The sequence below is a fragment of the Onychostoma macrolepis genome, chromosome 13 (genome assembly GCF_012432095.1).
Source record: "Onychostoma macrolepis isolate SWU-2019 chromosome 13, ASM1243209v1, whole genome shotgun sequence".
NCBI classification, from domain to species: Eukaryota; Metazoa; Chordata; class Actinopteri; order Cypriniformes; family Cyprinidae; genus Onychostoma; species Onychostoma macrolepis.
The window spans coordinates 26,702,992-26,724,901 of NC_081167.1; the positions used below are offsets into that span (position 1 = coordinate 26,702,992).

The 21,910-nt window shown below is 36.1% G+C and overlaps 1 protein-coding gene across 12 annotated transcripts in view; it reads right to left on the minus strand.

The window, feature by feature from the left end:
• Positions 1-21,705, minus strand: part of ablim1a (actin binding LIM protein 1a) — a 48,036-nt gene extending 26,331 nt beyond the window's left edge. For 2 of the 12 annotated variants that reach the window (XR_009273954.1, XM_058796142.1), the window contains exon 1: positions 19,325-19,590. Coding sequence is in view for 8 of the 12 variants with exons in the window: in XM_058796142.1 (XP_058652125.1) it covers positions 19,325-19,586 (262 nt within the window). In the remaining 4 variants the exon portion in view is untranslated. The other 10 variants (XR_009273955.1, XR_009273956.1, XM_058796147.1 and 7 more) reach the window with 8 other exon arrangements.
• Positions 21,706-21,910: the final 205 nt, after the last annotated feature.

Consider the following 21,910-nt stretch of genomic DNA (forward strand, 5'->3'; position numbering starts at 1 on the left):
AAAGACATTTATAATGATTTCAACTAAATGTACTTATGAACTTTCTATTCACCAAAGAATACTGAAGAAAAAAAAAAAAACACACAGTTTCCACAAAAATATTAAGCAGCACAACTGTATCCAATATTGATAATATTTAGAAAGGTGTCTTGAGCGGCAAATCAGCATATTATAATGATTTCTGAAGGATCATGTGACTCTGAAGCCTGGAGTATCGATGCAGAAAATTCAGCTTTGCATCACAGGAATAAATTACATTAAAAATGTATATTTAAATAGAAAACAGTTATTTGAAATTGTAATTATATTTCACAATATTACTGTTTTTACTGTATTTTTGATCAAATAAATGCAGCCTTGGTCAGCAAGAGAAACATTTCAAAAACATAAAAAAAATAATCTTAACACAAACTTCTGGATGGTAGTGTGTCTAAAATAAAAATACAAAAATAAAAAGTATCACTGCACCTTAAAATCATGGCTGTAAACTGGATATTTGACAAGAAATCAAATTGCAAGCAGTGCTGAAAACATAAAAAAGTCACAAGAAAGACTGTATAAATGCATGTCTCTGCCTCCAATAAAATCCACACAGCAGATCCTGTACCGTGAAATATCCCTTTCAAAAATACCACCACATCACCTCAGATGCCAACAAAACCTGATTATCAATTGTGCATTGAGACATACTGCATGATTCCTCATTCCCCTGGAGAAAGTGTTCAACACAGACTGAAACGCACAAAGCTTTTACTATTATTGATCTGCATTAGTTTTGAGCATCACCCAAAACATCCTCTACTATTGCGATCCTCTATTTGTCAGCGTTCTTCATTGGCATTGATGGTTTCATGAAGAACCTTTAAGATCCATGGAATCTTTCCATTCCACAAAATGTTCTTTATATTCGAAAAAGGTTCTTCAGATTGTTAAAATGCTCTTAACACTAAGAAAATAGTGGTTATTTTAAGAACAGTTCACTGAAAGGTTATTTGGGGAGCCCAAAATGGTTCTTCTTACACTGACCCCCCCCCCTTTGGAGGCTTTGTTTTTAAGTGTACTCCATTCTAACCCATCATTCCCTCTCTCAGCTATGTCTACACTAATCCAGGAGGAGCGGCTGATTCTGTCCCAGAGTGTCGAGCATCAAACACAGACAGTCCCTGTGCTGCCGAATCACCATCACAGGAAGGGCTGGATGTGTGTGCATGTGTTGGATTGTACGAGTCTTGTGGGACATTCATTTCACAGACGCAGACTTTTTTCATACATATTTATGAGGCGACCCTCTTTCCCTGCCCCCTTTCCACACCCTCCCGTCCCAGGCCAAACAAAGCACTGGAAAGTGGGATCAGAGCCGTATCTCTCACTGCCAGAGCTAAAGCACCATTATCCTCCAAACACATTAAGTATTCATGAAAATATCAGTGAAATTACATTTAAAAACATGAAAAAGGGGAACAAGTAGAGTGAGATAAAATGTAAATGAACCAGTGTCAATTGTTTCCTTGCTTTTATGAGATTAAAACAAGATTTGAATGGTGCTTGCTCATGCAAAATTTACTGACATGATGCTATGGTGTTGTGGATGGTTGCTAGGGCATTTCTTTTATTTATTTATTTGATTATATTAGTAGGACAGTGTAGAAGTGACAGGAAGCGAAGTGGGAGAGAGAGAGAGAGAGAGAGAGAGAGAGTGAGAGTGGGCGGGATCAGGAAATGTCCTCGAACTGGGATTCGAACTCGGGACGCCCATAGTGCAACGCTATATGTTGCCGCTGCCCACAAGGCTATCGGCATCAACTGCTATGGAATTTCTCATAGTTTTCGAGGTTGTTCTGGGATGTTTCTTATTTGCCACCAAAAAATAAATAAAATTAAACTAATTAAATTAAATTCAGAAGTATAAAAACTGAAAGAGTATTTTCTTGTATAACTGACTTCAATAATCTGCAGGGCTCGACAATAAGGAGTGCCCGATGGCCCGGGGCCAGTGTGAAGGAGGCTTGGGACAGCAGACGGATTTGTCACTTGCCCGATCGGGCCACTGCAGCATCCTCATGTAAGTTTGTAATTTGCATGTGTTTTTAAGCCTTGTTAATTTAAAAGTTCAAGTGATTAAAAAGCATTCGGGCGAAAGACTACTCGCGCGCTGTTTTCTGTTTGAACAGAATATCTTTGGTCAGTTAGGAGAAATAAGATATCCGAAATGAACATTCCTATTTCCTATAAATGTTAATGAGAAAAATAATAATAATACAACTGCACCCGTTTATGATTATTGCTTGATGATCAAGTAGCTAAATCTATAACAATGTACAAAAACCCCCCCAAAAAACTCATGACACTAAAAATAATTTTATGTAGGCCTATACAATTTAATAATAGGCTGTTTTGTTTCAAATAAATTGTTCCCGCATATTCTCTTTGTCGATAACAAAACAGCGCAAAAACTGGATGGAAACTTGGCTAATGATTAATCTATATTTAATTTATACATTTTTGTTTTATTTCGGACTATCTTCTGTTCCGTGCTTGCACACAAACTGCACTGCAATCATTTTCCAAAATGCCATTTGTGTGGAAATATTACGTTATTATTATAATTAGTCTGTAAAGGCCATCGATATCTTTCCCAATTCTTCCATTTACAAAATTAATGTTTAAATTACGACACATATCTAAAAGACACAACCAAATTTATTAACAACCTTATCTTTTGATTTTCTATACTCTTCAAAATGATCATTACTATAATAACTACCACATGCAATATATTAATTTACATTTATGTCAGCAGCTGGATGTAGTGTGATTGATTATTTTATTATATCCAGTGAACTCTTTAGATATTTCTGATCACTTCTCACTATCATACACCATGAGGTTAAGTAGTGTTGAATCAAGGACAAAAATGTCAAAAAACCACAGAGATGTAAGAACCTGGACAAGATTTAAATGGGGAACTAATGGTGAGAGGCAGTTTTTGCAAAGACTCTCTTATTCACTGATTGGAAACTTTTTAGGTGGCTTTTCTACTGCAGTGGAAGAAGATACTAATATAGCAGCTAAGATGTTGACAGACTGTTTACAGTAAGCAGGTAGATTCCTAATTAAAAAGCCTATATTTAAAGTTAAACAACCACAGTGGTGGGATGAAGTTTGTTCATTTCAGAAATCTGTAAAATATAGTGTTTTAAAACAATTCAGAAGAACAGGGAAAGTGGGGACTATGAACAATTATATTCTTGAGAAACGAAAATGAAAAAAAAAAAACACACGTATATATATATATTATCGTCAATTGGTTAACGATAAGATCCCTTACCCTATATGGTGAAAAAAAGTGAAATAACCAGTAGTTAACTAAAAAATACAGTAGCAACATTTTAAGTTTTACAGACTTTACCTAAATTTACAGTTAGAAATATTAACCCTAATGTAATCTAATGAGAATTCTGGGAACATCAATTTACAGTTTTCACTGTAAATAATAAAACACTTTCTTTTTTTTTTTACTTCCTGAAACTGAACATTTAACAGTATTTTATTGTAAAATTACACAAAAGTTATTATTATTAAACATTTCTTGTTATTATCAGTTTAAAAGCATTTGTGCTGATTTAGGGAAACAAGTAACTTTTTTTCAGGATTCTTTGATGAATAGAAAGTTCAAAAGAACATCATTTATTTGAAATAGAAATTGAACATTATGTCTTTACTGTCACTTTTGATCAATTTAATGCATCCTTGTGAATAAAAAGTACTAATTTCTTAAAAAGACTCTTAAAATTCTACTAGAAAAAAGCTGTAAACAGTTAACGGTAGTTCCCTTATGCTGTATGGTGAAAAGCTGTAGCTGACCTAATGTAATTTTACAGTAAAATATTGTTAAATGTAAAATTTTTGGAAGTGAAAATGTGATGATCCAGTGTGTGTTCCCAAAAAAACAGGTCATCTTATAATTTACACATAGATATTCTGGTGTCTAGATATGAACCAGGTCCTTATGGAAGCCTGTAAAAAAAGTAATTAAAAAAAGGTAGTTGTGACTTAATATCTTACAATTGCAAGCATATTTTTCTCATATAACAGTTCTCACAGTTTACAAGCCATATAAATGATTCACTAATGTAAAAAAAAAAAAAAAACTGCACTGACGGGTCCCATGTTTAGTAGTAATAATGTAGGGGAGTAGATGACAGCTACTGTACTTTCACTACCTCATTCAAATTCTTAGTGAAGCTTTATAGACCACTTCCTCCACACAAGCAGGCATTTATGCTGATTAAGCTCTGAAGTGGCACAAGATTAAGTGGGCTGGTCAGAAGAGCTAACCTCCAGCTCTGAGAGCACAGCATTACTGATATTACATCAGCATCACAGACACTACAGCCCGACTGACTCGCTCTACTGACTACAGACAGCTTGCCTTCACTGGGATGAAACGAGATTAGTGTATGATAGGGAATGCAATTCATTTCAAAAAGTGTTTTGCACTAGCATTTTGCTAAACTAACAACACAATACTCTAATAACTAGAGGAATACACAGAACACAAAACAATGGAGTACATTTTTATCAAAACTTACAACATTTGCCAGATTCATCTATCATTTTAGATTCATTTGCTTCCCTGCAAGCTCAGTACAGTTCTTGATTGACTTCTCATGAAGGGTACATGCAATTCCATTTTAGGAATACAAAAATACCATGCCATTAACATTAAATTTACCATATTTTTGTGCCTTAAATTCCAAAGTACACTACCCTTCAAACGTTTTTGGTAAGAATTTAATGTTTTTGAAAAAAAATCTTGTATGCTCACCAAGGAAGGCTATATATTTATTTAAACAAAATCCTATATAAACAGCAGTACTGAGAAATGGCTTATTTCTATTTTAATATAATTTAAAATCTAATTTAATCCTGTGATGCAAAGCTGAATTTTCAGCATCATTACTCCAGTCTTCAGTGTCACATGATCCTTCAGAAACCATTCTAATATGCTGATTATCAATGTTGAAAGAACAGCATTTATTTATTTTTATTTTTAATCGATGTAATGCATCCCACAAAAAACAAACAAAAAATATAATGATGACTGCTTATATATAATTATGCATATTATAATTACTGCTGATTATATAAGCGTGGAGATGTTTTGTTTGTTGTGTATCAAACTTGGTAGAAACTAACCAAATTAAATGCCACCGTGGGCACCAAGTGCAAAATAAAATAATTATAAATAACATATTACTTTTACATGGTGATTTTATATGACAATTTTAGCACAGTGTTTGCTTGTCACTTTATGTATAAAAATATAAATCCCTAAGCATAAGCACTTGGCAAGATATTTTTATGCCAGCAACCCAATACTATAGTATCATATTATTACATATTATCAAATTACCTTTGATTTTAATGAGTTAAAAGGAAAGAGCTGAATATATTCTCAAATAAATCAGTAACAAAAGTCTATAAGGATATAAATCTATAAGGACAAATCTTAAAATAATTAACTTGGTTATATGAGTACATTTTTAATTCAAGTGTACCTACATGTGTATGCATACAAATATAAATTTTACACTTGCAGTCTGCAGTATTGAAAAAGACTGTAATAAATGTCCCATTTATATTCATTAGTCAGTGCTGGAAATGAACCTAAACACTGCGTCTCTGCAGATGAACTGCAGCAGGGATGAGACGTCTTTACAGAGACACCCTAAAAGCGAAAGAGGCCACTGCAGGCGAGACAAAACAATGGCCTCTACCTTCCTGTGAGCGTTGCTATGGCGACGGCTGCGGGCTGCGCGTGTCTACCTCACGCTTCTGCATCCCATTTAAAGCTGCAACACTGCCGAAACAACAGAGACGTGCCGTAAACTCAGATTAAACAATCCCACAACCGACCGTCAGCTCCGATCCAATGACCTGCAGACCTGACAGGTACGACTGCAGCACACAGCGACTCTTTCTCTTATATAACAGTTCCTGTGATTCAGAAAGCACACAGTGCAACCTGGACATAAACTAAGAATATCAACCACTGTTGAACCAATACAGCATCAGAATCACCTTAAATAAGTAGGATCAATCCAGCATCCCTGCAGATGACGAACAGCATGTGATCATCAAGATTCATTTCTGATAAACCTCTTGAAATGTATAAAAGTGACTATTTACTCTTAAAAGTCTGCATCGTGACCACACTGAGATATATAGATGGTCAGTAACTCTCACCAAAACACACACACACACACACACACTGTCAATTACCTTTCTTCTTGACCATGACCATCAGAGATAAGTGCAGATGAATCAATAATCAGCAGCGGTAGAGTCGTATCCAGTGAGATGAGAAATGCAGCATCCAAATAGCTGAGCAAAAAATCTAATACGGATGAATAAGAGGAAAACGTGAATGACAGAAAGCTGAACGCTTCCTATAACAACAGAGGCAGGCGGGCGCGTGCATGCGTGCCTGCTCCCCTGTACCCCTGTCTCCTCCTCCTGACACCCCCACCCTCCATCCATCCCTCCGTCCGTCTGTCCCATCCCCCTTTCTGTCTCATTAATCTGAGGACTCGCCCATCTTCCTCTGCAGTCTAGAAGTTCCCGGCTCTGCCAAGCAGTAGCTGCCAGTTTGGCTTGATTAAACTAAAAACAAGCATTAAACAAGTCAAGTGGTTCAGGGTTAATATATATATATATATATATATATATAAGCTGATGAAAAGGGGTAAAACCTATTGTTTTGAAGGATAATAGCACAGATTGGTAAATATTTATTTATTTTTCTATAAATTGTGGTAAAAATGTATGTTAATAGCTATTTTTTGCTTAGAAAAAAAATAAATTAACCAGGACATATGCTAATGTACAGATTTAAAAATAAATAAATAAATAAAGCTGTATTAAACTTTTATTGGTTTGATGCTTGTAAATACCCTTTTGGTCTTTGACCCACACACACACACATACACACACATAAAATAAAAAATATTTAAAAATTAATCGAAAACTGAATAAAAATCACACTCTTCACCTTTAAATGTTCATTTTAAAATGTATTCTAAAATACTACACACAAAATGTCATACTCTGACTGATATATCAGATAAAACAGAAAAAAATAAAATAAAGGACAAAAACAGCTCTAAACACTATGAAAAGCAAATAAAAATAAAATAAACATCTAAAGAATAGAACAGGCCTAAAATATATAAATGTAAATAAAATATAGAAATGGCAATAAATAAATACATATTTCAAAATTGAAATAAAAATATTAAAATACATTAAAAAAAAAAATACAAATATTCTTCACTACAAAAATCATTTGGCCAACATGTAGTCAGAATAACTAAACTGCCAAGTCAGCGACTGTGCTGAGACAGACCGGCCGTGCTGTCTTCACCTGATGTATCCTTACAGATCACACAGGCTTGTCTGGATCATGAGAGCAGACATGACATGATCTGGTTTTAATCCACCATGAATATCCCTGTGATTAAGCTGTGACGATCCTATTAGCCTCATCACAGTACAACAGTCTGAGTGACACTCAACATTAGCAAAAAGAACGTATGACGAAACAAAACATTCTGCAAAAAACATATACATTTTTATTATAGTAAAAGTTTCATTAGTGACTGTTTTTTAGAGGGCTCTTAAAAGCACAAAATTGACGTTCTCTGTCTGCTGGCGTTCATTTTGTTCAGGCCGTTTTGAGCGGCACAGCATAGAAACAACTGCAACTGCAATCAACTGAATCAGTATTGATTCACAAGAAGCTATACTGAAAATACAGAAATGCCTGTAGCCAGAATTTCTGTCTGTTAAAATTAGTACAATAATTTCACAAGCATAAACCAAAAGCAAAGCAGAATGCACTTTTCTGATTGTAAATATCTGGTTAATTTGCTTAAAAGTGCCAAAAAACAAAGAGTCAAAGATTTGATATCGCTACCCTGGAAAACTGTAACAAATTAAATCATTATTTCTTCTTCAAAAGTGCTATTCAAGACTGTAAAGGTTCCAGGTTTACTGGTGCAAAAAGCAATGGAGATTTCAGACAGCTTTTTCTGTACAATACGCATCAGGTGGTGAGCGAATGGGCGATCTGTTGGTGTGCCATTTAAGGTTGAGGCTAGATCAGAGGGAACTTGAGGATCATCAACCTGAGAAGGCTGCTTGACCTCAGAACACTTCCAGTTCCTTCGCATGCCTAGAAGCATCAATGGACGCCTTTCCATAAGCAAAAACATATTTTACCTCTTCACGAGTTCACACTTACATATATTTAGCACGAGTAACGTAATGCGTATAGTGTGGTGAGAACTTAGTGGTAATGGTGGAGAAGGGGTGGTGGAGGGATGCTGATTAACCGTCAAATGAGTAGAGGTATGTCAGCTGTATTTATATCTGTGCATTGATTACTTGATTGCGTGCCACTTGTGTCTAATTAGGCTAAGTATCTGACGTGCTCCTCCCGAACTTTGTTAATAAAACATCATATCATAGACTGATTTAGTGCATTGCTAACACATTTCTTCTTGTGAAAATAATTTGGAAACATTTGATTTGGTACACTAACAAGATGACATGCAGTTCCAAATCCAATTTAGATCTCAAAATTGTTTCCCATGCGTCAAACTCATATCAATTTGTTCAAATGACTATGCAAAAGCACTGCACTATTAAATAATTATGACTCACTGTTATTTACATAAGAGCATTTTCATTGATTTGTCATTCCATTAACTTTCCCAATAACACTGCTGCAAGACTCCACACTTACAGTGTGTCTCTGCCCTTCTCAGATGACCCTGTAAAAGCTCTTAGTTCTCCACTGTATGTCAGGAAGTAAACTCCTCTTATTGGGCCAAGCAGATCTATACGGTAGATTCTGGAAAGCAAGGCTGAGGAAAATGCAATTTGAAAATAAATCGACAAATATGTAGTTACAGGCCTTTTGCACAGGATGAGTTCTGGCTAGATGAGCGCAATGCAATGAAAGAAATAGATGCTTTTCGACTACTTTTAAGTTGACTTTAAAATGTAAAAAAAGAAATGTAGATTTAACTAAGCGCCTGTTGTTGTTTCATTATCCAAATTATTATGACAATAGGAACAGACAGTTAAAATGTTTGGGGTTGGTAAGATTTTTTAATGTTTTTGAAAGAAGTCTTATGCTTTTCAAGGCTGCATTTATTTGATCAAAAATACAGTAAAACTGTAATATTTACAATTGTATTATTACCATATGAAATGATGGTTTTCTTTTGAATATATTTTAAAATGTAATTGATTCCTGTGATGCAAAGCTGAATTTTCAGCATGATTACTCCAGTCTCATGATTTTTCAGAAATCATTATAATATGCTAATTTTATTTTCATTTATTTTATCTTTTATTTTCTCAATGTTGAAAACTGTTGTGTTGTGAAAATATTTTTGTCGAAACTGATGCATGTTTTTACTTTTAATTTTATTCAGGATTCTCTGATGAATTAAAAATCTTAAGAACTGCATTTATTTAAAATAGAAACCTTTTGCATTATAAATGTCATTACTGTCACTTTTGATCAATTTAATGCATCCTTACTGAATAACAGTATTCTTTTAAATAATACAAATAAATAAATAAAAAACATCTTGAGCACCCCCAAATTTTGAACACAGCAGAATAAGTAAAAAAATATCTTCCTTAAGAAAATCAAAATGAAGTTCCGTTTCCACAGGCCACTGATCAGTATGTGTAAATCTTTACCAAAACAACAGCAAATCCCAATAAATCCAAAGACTGAGGAAATCTGACATGCTGGATTTGACTGATGGTTCTCTTGTAATATTAAAGCCTTTTTGGTTGCCTCAAGCATGCTTGAAGAAGTTTACAGTTACATAAAACTTAAACTCATTTTCATCAGCAGTAACTATCCTTTTTGACATCCGTGTAGTGATTAATGCATTGCATAATGCACTATCCTCTTCATACATACACCCACAAAAGTTTTGTGTGTCAAGATGTTTCCTGGCACTATAGATGGGAACTACCTCTTGATTAGCATAATTAATTACTTCCATCCCATTAACAGCATGCAATCCCTTTTTAGCAATAGAGACATTCACTTTCATAATCTGCTTTAGCACACTTACAACCAGTGGAAACTCACAGCACAGAGCACCACTAACACGAGCAAAGCATTTCTAGCGTTTGGACAGGATGATCTCATTTGCATGCATATGCAAATTGTTCATTGTGCATTTTTGAACATTCAGAAAGACAATGACAAGTACAATGCCTGTATGTATTGTATTGACAGTATCTAAAATGTATAGCCTTTCACATTTGAATAACTTTTAAAATTCTGTCAGAGTCAAGACCTTTTTATGAGGAAATCCAGATGGAAATTGTAAAAGTTGGTGGCACTGTTTGTAGAGATTATCGACTATCTTCTCTATTGCGGTTACATGCTCTCGTGATGTAGCTGTGCTATGTGGTCACGAAAACGTGTAATTTCCATGCATACTTAAGCATTGTGGTTTTAAAACAAGTGATTTTAAGCAGTTGAAATGCAATCAGCAGTGAAAGAGAATTCATTTTGGAGTATTTGGAGCACATATTGAACATACTGAGTTATTTTTGCCGGTATATAGGCCTTGAACGGTTAAGTATACACACTTGTATGTGTCGAAATGCCTGTTTTTGCAAGTATCCTCGTAAAGACAGTAATTTAGGTATCAAGTGAAAGGAAACAGCTGAGAAAGAAAACACATGCAACAGTATTTTGGATCTGGGCAGCTCTTAAAGTGACAGACAGGTATCTAATATACCTGCCGTCCGTCATTCATGTTAATCAAACAACAAAAGAGAGAAAATCTCTCACTGCTCTTGACTAAATCACTTTTGTAACTTTAATAAGAAATATATATTTATATATTAGTTTATACAATGTGTGTAGCATTTCTTATTTGTTTGTTCTACTTAATTTTTTTTGTCCTATTGCTTGTAATTAGTTTCTTATACTTATTTATTCGCTGACTGTTTACTTGTCTTCAGTGAGCTTTTTTTATTTTGTTTTTTAAATTTAACCTTTTGTGATATTGACACTGGTGACAAGAATTCTGAAATTTGTATGGTAACAAAAATTTTGATATCATAAAGAACCTATTTAAAGCAAAAATAATTATATTGTGATATAAGATTTTGGTCATATTGCTCACCCATATGTAAACATATATAAGATTCACTGTGCATGCCAATGTATTTGTGCTAGAAATACACTTTACATGCAAATATATGAATACTAATGAAATCATGTTGGAGGCAAAGACACAACATAACTAGGACGCACTAAGTTTCTTATAAATGCACCACTAAACTGGACAATTACCATCGCTCAGTTGATCATTGGACTATATACTGTATGACCGATTTCTGGAGCAAAACAGATTGAAATGATATTCAGCTATTTCCATAACTGTTCATACCAGGTGATAGGCTCTCAGTCAGGTAATAGTCTTCAGGGTTGATGAACGGCAGCTGTTGCATCACAGACTCTTTCGGGACGAGGTACAGCACTTCTGCCACACGTCCATCCTCTATGACAGATATGCGTTTGACAGAGTTTGTGCGTTTGATCCGGGTGCGATCCACTTGCTGACTGCGTCCAGATCCGCAGAGTTTCCCCAGGCTGTTCAAAGTGGGAAGGGAAGGCATGGCGACGGGACCTCCGAATATTCAATTAGTCCTCAAAACAACGACAAAAACGCTTTAGGAATTTGTCTTCTCCACAACAGACTCAATATCCAGGCTATATGATGACCAGTGATCTCCCAGAATGCCCTTTGACCCAGTGGTCAGAGGTCACGTACCAGCAGGTGAGTCTGCAGAGAGGGCTAAACTCCAACCAAAAGACCTCTGATCTTCAGATTAACAAATCTTAAATCTTCAACCAAATGCTCGCTCGTCCTGATTAAGCGATTGCCAGATGTAATGCTCCTCACCTGAAAATGATACGTCTTACCTCTGCTTCAGGTGAAGACCACAGGTGAACCCCATGCCAGACTGGAGAGTAAGAAGTGGCTCGAATAGCTCCTTGCCTTTGCCTAAGCGGATTAACCCTGACGTCTACTCTGTGATTATCTCTTGGACGGGGCCAAGCAATGCCACCATAGTGTCTGCAATGGTACAAGCTCCTTGGTGAGAGGTTTACCAACACAACTAAAAATACTGTGCTCTATATCCAAATCAAGAATGGTCAGCTTTTAGACAATTCTCAAGCAAAGGCCGCTTTCTATTAATACACATGTAAAAATAAAGGTTCTTTTTTTGGCATTTATGGTTCCATGAAGAACATTTAATATCCACAGAACCCTTCCATTGCAGGTTCTTTATGGTGAAAAAAGGTTCTTTAGAATATTAGAATAATAAAAAGTCCTTTTAAGAACCATTCACTGAAAACTTCAATTGGGGAACCCTTCTATGGCATTGCTGCAAAAAACCCAAAAAACCCAAAATATTTTAAGAGTGTACAACTGATATGTAATGCACAAGATTAGCTGGAAACACATCTGTGCCGATTCTAATAGATGTAGATCAATAATAATGCTTAAATTAAATCTTTAAATCACAGAAAATCTAATTTCCAAAGAAAAACCATGAGAATGAAACAATCAGATGTAACAACAACAAAGAGACTATATTGCAGAAATAATTAAAATGTTATTTTTTTCCATACTTTAAACTATTGTAGTCCAAATAATGTCTTGCAAATCTTAAATGAGATTAGAGACGCCACAACCATTGCAAATTCATGAGTCCCACCCACACCTCACCAGTTGTTCCTGTGCCCCTGGAGAAAATAGGTGAGAACATATGGTCATAAATTAACGCAGGGACTTGACTCTCCAAAAAAAAAAAAAAATACAGTTTATGCTATTGGGGATTGTCTCTTAAACATACAGTATGTCTCTTCTGTTACACAGTCATTGCAATCAGCTTTTCATTTATTTTTTATCTTCATTTAATATTGAAACTACAGCAAAATTTCCTGTTGTGCTGCCTGGTCGACCTTCATTATGGGTTTTAAACCTTACTGCCAACTTTCTGGGCAGAATAACAGTTGGTGGCAAGTAGTGATTGCATCCAGCCAATGTAAAATAAATAAATAAATAAATAACATAACTAAAAAATATATATAAAAGGAAACGTATATATATATATATATATATATATATATAACATATAATTGTAATAATTAAAATAAATTATAAAATATATTAATATAAAGATATAATTCTAAAATAATTATATAATCATTTATTATATATAAAATAATAAAGTAAATAAATTATATTATAATATTTAATAATACAACATGCTTGCATCCAAACAAGATCTGATAAAAACTTGTTTGGTAAATAACACTGATATTAGTCATTATAATTCAAACATTGTTTAGGAAAATAACACTGTCCATATAGTGCTTTAGTCACTGTCATTGACTGACTGAGATAATTCACCAAATGCTAATAAATCCTGGAGAAAAGCACCAACCCACAGCCTTAATGAAATTACATGGTGAAGAATCAGATTTAAGAACAGATGTGTGGTGCTCTGATAGACCTCGCGAAGGGTCTTTCTGCACTCAGATGCATTGGAGAGAGGATGTGGATCAGCAGTTTATGCTTATTAAACAGACACAGGCTGTGTTCCAAAACCTACAGAAATGCCTACATAAGCAGCATTTAAAGAAAGGTTGTTCAAAAGGGCAATTATCTTGCTTTAAAATAACTTCTTTTGACCAAACTGCTGCATCATGTTTACCCTTGACGGATAAGGTAACTCCATATTACAATACAACAACTTTTGCTGAAAAATCTGGATGAAGGACACACACACGTTTATGATACATATTTGTATACATATTTGTGTGTAGACATTGCGATTTATTTAATAACAAATTGCATAATAACAAATTGCATTTAATCTATTTGAAATTTGAATATTATGTTCAGTTTTTGTGTCATATTTAATATTTTCTACTTTAAAACACTGTAGCACTAGGTTTTTAAAAAGAGCCTCAAAGGGTTTTGCAGATGCTGCAGATTTTATAGCAGACTGAGGAGGATTAGTATTATGCATGTAATCTTTAAACTGTCAAATGTTGAACATAATTTACATGTCAACTGAAAATTAGATTTTAAAGGGAGGGGAAAAGAGAGATGTAACGAGATGGATTTAGCGTGATTGAGATGGAAGAAGTTTAGAGAGAGAGAGAGAAAGAGGGATGAACTTGCATTTCTCGTGATGTTTCTCTGCTTCTGAGTGATATAGGGCTTCATGAATAATACAGCTCTTCTGTCTCCGTTATATGAAGCTCTCTTCCGATCTCTCTCAAGGCCTTTCACATGACTCATGCACTGCTTTGACCTCAACATGAAAAGCATTTCAAAAAATGTTATGAAAAGGAGAAAATAAATGTACCGATAAATACTGAAAACATTTGTGCTTAGAACAGAAATGTTCCTATAATTCCTTTGATACAACGCAAAAAGGTAAGGAAGGACTCGCTGAATATTAACCTTTACAGCCTCTGGTTGCTCATGGTGAATTTAAATGAGTTCAAATGCACTGGACAATGTTGATGCTAAAATGTTAAAAGTTAAAATGCCTCAGGCTAAGGTGGTTGACCGATAGGGGTTTTCAGTAGCTGCACAGAGCGTATTTAGCCAATCAGAAACTCTGCTTGTCTATCATTTTGTGTATTTTGGACTGCTGGCATCAGATTTGGCATGTCGGTGTTTTGGAAAGAGGTTAGAAAAATAGCTAAATCCCTTTAATAACAGTAAGACAGATATTGTTTTTGGTGAATATCCAAAGGAAAACTAAAAAAAACAACACATGGGAATGCTTCTGTTAATCAATCATGTATGTATACATGTATAAAACATAAAAATATCTTACATATAAATAAATTACAATTATATATATATATATATATATATATATATATATACACACGTATAAACTAGATAGATAGATAGATAGATAGATAGATAGATAGATAGATAGATAGATAGATAGATAGATAGATAGATAGATCAGTGCAGTATTACTCTAAAACTGCACAATATTTGCTGTAATCCTAAAAAATGGCAAGTGACTTCCAGCTGTTTTTGTTTGATTGCAACGAATGCCAAAAATGCTACATCATCTTAAACTCTACTCATATGATACTCGAGCTCTAACATCTTAAACATGCCTTGAACTTGAACAGCAAATAGACTGAAGAGTTCAACATGCTCTCGAGCACTGAAATCATTCATCCACTGATATCAGTTCAGTATCTGAGCAAAGCAACACTGGCACCACAGAGCACCAAAGTCAATGGATGGGCAGGACAACATGTCCTACTCATGTATGTTTTAGACGGCACGCCAAGCTCTCCCATCTACGTTAATCTTTATCTTTCAGATTTATATTTTTCTCTTCACTCACTTCCATCTTCCCTTTATGGAGGAGTTTCTTCTGTGAAGTGGAGCGTACAGCAAATTAGCTCCAACTAAACACAGCACATTAAAGGCAGAGGTAGAGTGAGAACAAATCTTTCTGCAGCACAGCAAACCGCCCCGTTTCTCCTTACAAAAACCAGTCCAGCTTCAGCGCACATATCAGAGACAACTCCCTTGCCAAGGAAAACAATGCAACATGAACACAAACCGAGTGCAAACACAAAGAAAACAAGCCTCCTATAGAGATAAACACATAAATCATGTGCAAAACTGTGCTTACCATCCAACCCGAAGCAGGATGTAATTTTTTGGGCGTAGTTGCACAGTCCATCGTAAGGAGGCTGTTTTTGCTGGTGCACTGCACTCTTCTCCCCCATCTCTACTGACAGACATAAACACACTCACACCCTTCCAACCTCACACACTCACAGGACGGCCTGGCAGGATCTTCTGAGGCTGCGTCCTCATCAATAATTCACATTCGCACGCGGCCACGTGCACACACGCGCACACACACTCACGAAAGTGCTGAGGCGGTGTGTCCTCGCTGCATGCGTTCTGGTGTCCGGACTGGGAGGAAGTGGAGGAGGAGACTCGGGTTACCGCGGTACCGGTTGCCAAGGATAGGCCAGTGATGCCGCAGTCTAACAGGTAGAGGTCTGCTGCCCTGGTGCAGAGGCAGGGCGGGGCATTTACGGGATGAGCAGCGCTACTGTCAGACAAAAAGATGAAAGAGCACACACACACGTCTGGTTTGCTATCCTTGTGGGACTCTCCATAGGCGTAATGCTTTTTCTACTGTACAGACCGTATATTTTATTGCCCTACACCAGCCCTACACCTAAACCTACCCCTTACAGGAAACTTTCTGCATTTTTAGATTTTCAAAAAACTTGATTTATTAGTTTGTTTACCGTGACACAAGTCCCCATGAGTCTGTGTGTATTCAGGTTTAAGTCCCCACCTGGATAGAAAAACAGGTACACACACACACACACACACCAATCCAGTCTATTGTTAAAGAAATGCTCCTTCCTAGTTGTCCACTGTGTCTGGTATGGAAGCCGGTTTCTGTCACAGTTGATTGAAGTCATTAATATGAGCTTGTATCTCATTATATTAAAAAAGTTTCTCATTATTAGCATATATTAAGTCATGATGTTTATAATCATTATTATAAAATAAGTCATTGTAATATCATTATATCCTATTATTATTTTCTACAGAACCATACTGTTTAACTGTTAAGAGACCCAGCTTTCATGGTTTGCAATAATGATCAACTGATAATGTTTTTTTCATTTTTGATGCTGATATCTAGGGTGGAAGGTGGCCAGTTTAATGATAATACAGACTATCGTTTAGCCATTATGATTTTAAATGATTTTTTAACAAAATTATTTTTTTTTAAGCATGGATGCATTCAATTGATCAAAACTGACAGCAAAGAGTTTTACCTTATTACAAAAATTATATTTTGAATAAATGCTGTTCTTTTTAACTTTCTGTTCATAAAAGAATTCTGAAAAAAAAAAAATTAAATCACAAATTCCACAAACATAAGCAGCACAACTGTTTTCAACATTGATAATAAGAAAAGTTTCTTTAGCAGGAAATCAGCGCATAAGAATGATTTTTGAAGAATCAAGTGACACTGAAGACTGAATGATGCTGAAAATTCATCATACATCACAGGATAAAATTACATTTTAAAATATTAAAATCTAAAACAGTTATTTTAAATTGTAATATTTAAAAAAATATTACTGTTTTTATGATCAAATAAATACAACTCTGGTGAACATAAGATACATTTGACATTAACATTTTTTATTTATTTTTTTAATCTGAAAAAATTTACACTTTTATCTAGTGTACATATAATAATTTAATTTAAAGATTGCTAATGAGATGTATTCAGGTTACAGTTTCACAGCCCAAAAAGGCTTCCAATAAAGCAGTGAAAAAAACAGTAGGACTAGATTAAAGTTTAAACAATTGCTTCAGATAAGATCACAATGATGTTTTGTTAATTTAAAGATCAAAAAAAAAATTTTTTTTTGATTATGGGCTTTCCAATAGATGCTAATAAAGTATAATAAGGTGATTTCATGTCTCAGGATGTTGCTCAGACGTGCAGTAGCTAGTGGTGCTGCTTCACAGAGTTCACTCACTGAACATGAGAACATGGCCGTTGCTCAATAACACATAGGGTCTACTGATATATTGATTTACCTAAGAGCATCAGCAGTAAAACGATAAAATGCTGAGTTGTGGGATACGAAACCACTTGGACATTCCGCAAACCTCAGTTGCACTTAACATTGCACCATTAATATACTATGTGTATTTAACAGTTACATGTCTTTGCCTAATGATCATCACAGCCAAGAATGTTTAGAAACAAGTACATCTAATAGCATACAGTATGTGTAGAAACTGAAGACATGGCTTTAGGGTGGCACAATGATCCACCTGCTGAGCATTCATTGATGCAACAGAAACAAAAAATACACTTCTTATAGGCCACAAATGTGCTAACCGTAATCTAAACACAATTTAAAGATTTAATAACACACCATTGAGACTGACGGTCATGTCCCTGGTAAAAAAATGAAATAAAAAAAATTCTAAAATCTGTCGACAATGATCACATTTAAGGTCCTGGCTTGCACAACGAGTCCGAAATTTTCGTATGCGTTTTTTTTTTTTTCGTATTCGTCATCCTTTCCTATCAAAATGCATGCTACGGATGCGAAAACGCAGAAAATCGAACCTGATCCGAATTTTTTTTTTTTTTATGACAGACGAAAGTTTCGGAGGCAGTGTGTAAACGTGAGGTCGTATTTATTTTTTAACTTGCGAAAATTTCGGACTCAGTGTGCAAAGACCTTTAGTCCAACAGACCTTGAACGTGGAAAGGAAAACGATAGACTTATAATCTTTAAAATTATTTTTCAAACTTTCAAAGCTATTGGAGTTTTTGTCTACTGGAAAACTTTCCGCGCGGTTTTATGGAGTTTGTGTGTACTGGAATACAGAAAGATGTTTCATTGTTAAATAACAGCATAATCCATTGAATTCTCGCACTGTACTTCAGTTCCTCCTTCACAGCCTCGTTTTCATTCCTGTCAAAAATTAAACATGGTGCTAGCCTGACTAAGAGTCCATCAAAAAAAAAAAAAAAAAATACGCTATAGATTGACTAGCCTATATGTGCATTTTGTGGCCAAGCCTATACCTTATGCATCTACAGCAATCAACTTTTAGGCATAAACGCACTCAGAGAAATTATTACTTTAGGAAAGAGGTGTGACAACTAGCCCCGGTCTGCTATATTGTGGTGAGCTCTACTCTGGCGCCATCTGTTGGTTAGCTGAAGTGTTACAATATTACTTGTGTTGCGATACAATTTTTGAACCAATGCAATTAGTTATTTTTTACATCTTCACAAAGAATAAAGAAAAAACAACAATAAAAAATAAAAACTATAGCCTATTCTGACACACTGTCATTAAATTATGTTACATATCTTACATTCCCTTATTGAGTTAAGTGCGATCTATTGAGTAATCGATATGTTATATTATGGATGAGAGTTCCTGAGATGAAAATAGATTTTCATACCGCATATTCACGACGAGCCTGATAATAAGCGCTCAATTTCTGCAGCATGAGCAGGTAAGGCCGATGACTGGAGTTACTGGACATGGCAGGTGTTGTCAAGTCTGGGCTGCTGATGATTATGATGATGATGATGATGATGATAATAATGCATAAACGCGTGTTCCACTCACCGCGCACAAACATGCCTGATAACACCGCGTCCGGTCCGGACTCCGGATGAAAGTGATCCGTATCGGTTCCTTTCGGTTTTGTCAGAGAATGACGCGCACGGATCTGATCCAGCCAAGGTTTAGAATTTAGGGGCGCTAGAAGCCTAATATACAGCGACCTGCCTAAGTAATTTTCCATAGCAACAATTTTGATCAAACAATTAAATATAAGTATGTTACTACCGTTGTTGTAATTTCGGGCGCATCTGAAATAGCTGGTCATACCCCTGATATTACCTGAGAAGTAGCCTAAATACGCATGGGACATACAAGAACATACAATAGCCGAAGTTATTAAAACATATGTGCACAGTTCAGCTGAATGATAAAGTTTTCCCCTTTTTAACTTTGTTGTTATGCTGTTTTGTATTCATCTGCTTCTTGTTCTTTTTACATTGACTATATAGACCAATACAATCAGATAGCCTACAACAATAATATCTCAAATATATTACAATATTTAGGCTATACTGATAAATGTAACATTCACTTCAATGGTATGAGATGACTGGATGCTTTAAACTGATATCCCACTGAACTGTCACCAACTGAATTGCAGTGGTAAAACTATTTAAAATATATTGAGTTAAGCTACAGACTCGATCATAATGCACAGCTGTTTCCATAACATGCATTATGGAGTTTTCACTATTTAGCAGTAAACCATTTATCTCACCTGAATATGTTCGTAGATTTGTGTTGGATGTTGGAATTATATGTATATTTTATTTATAAACATCATACTTTTTCGCTTATTTCAGTTTGTCATAAAACTGGCGAGCTAAGCCAGTAGACTGAGTACATTTGAGACATGTGTACAGTTGAAACACCTTAAATAACTTGCATACACAAGAACCCCGAGCCGTGAGTTTTGCTCCACACATGTGTATTAGTGTTCTCTTTGATCGTGGGAAATTTGAAATGTGTGTCTTTCCACTCCGAAGATATTGGCAAAAGTTTTTTTTTTTCCAAGGTGAGATTTTCATTTCACCATGTCCCTTCCATAATGAATAGCTTAAAACAGACATTTTCAACCTGTCTCTTGCCCAAGCAGCCGTACCAACATGCTTTAAATGCACTTCCATTGTGCCAGTGCCAAAACACTCTAGTCCGAGGTGCCCTAATGACTACCGCCCTGTAGCACTCACACCCATCGTCATGAAGTGCTTTGAGCGGCTGGTCCTGGAACACCTAAAAGACTCTCTACCATCCACATTGGACTCACACCAGTTTGCCTACCGTAGCAATAGGAGCACAGAGGATGCAGTTTCCATGGCACTGCACTCTGTGCTCACTCACCTGGACAATAAGAACACTTATGCACGTATGCTGTTTGTTGACTTCAGCTCAGCATTCAACACTGTCATCCCAACCAAGTTAATAGCCAAACTTGGAGACCTGGGCATCAATACCTCAATGTGTAACTGGATTTTGGACTTCCTGACCAACAGACCCCAGAATGTTCCATCAGGATTCACCTGCTCCACATCCATCACACTTAACACTGGTGTACCACAGGGCTGTGTGCTAAGCCCGTTTCTCTACTCCCTCTTCACCTCCGACTGCAAGCCTGTGTATGGATCTAATTCCATCGTCAAGTTTGCAGACGACACCACAGTGATTGGCCTCATCAGTAACAACGATGAGACTGCCTATAGGGAGGAGATCCAGCACCTGGCCACATGGTGCACTGAAAATAACCTGCTCCTCAACACCACCAAAACGAAGGAGCTCATCGTGGACTTCAGGAAGGAGTCAAGAGGCACATACGACACCATCCACATCAATGGAATGGCTGTTGAGCGTGTCTCCAGTTTCAAGTTCCTGGGGATCCACATCTCGGCGGACATGTTGTGGAAAACCAACACCTCCAGCCTGGTCAAGAAGGCTCACCAGCGCCTCTTCTTTCTGAGGACACTGAGGAAGAATCAGCTCTCCTCTGCTATCCTGGTGAACTTCTATCGCTGCGCAATAGAAAGCATCCTGACCAACTGTGTCACAGTATGGTATGGGAGCTGCTCTGTTGCGGAGCGCAAGGCACTGCAGCAGGTGGTGAAAACTGCCCAGCGCATCACAGGGACTCCACTACCTGCCATCGAACACATCCAGAGGAAACGCTGTCTGCATCGAGCTCGCAGCATCCTTAAGGACTCCTCTCACCCAGCCCACAGACTGTTTTCTCTCCTGCCCTCCGGCAGGCGTTTCAGGTGCCTCCGGACCAGGACCAGCAGACTAAAGAACAGTTTCTTCCCCAGAGCTGTCTCTTTACTGAACTCTAACCCCCGTTGATCCACTCCCTCATATATTATTAACTCTTCTCTCCTACCTCACATCTGCCTTATTTGCACTACTGAATGTAAATTTTATTACAGTAACAACTGTTTACTTTTGTATCTTGCACTACCATACCTAAATTGGACTATGCTCATTTGCACTGCCGACTGTTGTTTACATTATCAATGTTTACATTAACATTTTGCACCGTATGTCTAATTGTAATATGCAATCACTTCCACTGCACTTTTACACCTGTTTATAGTAATAGTC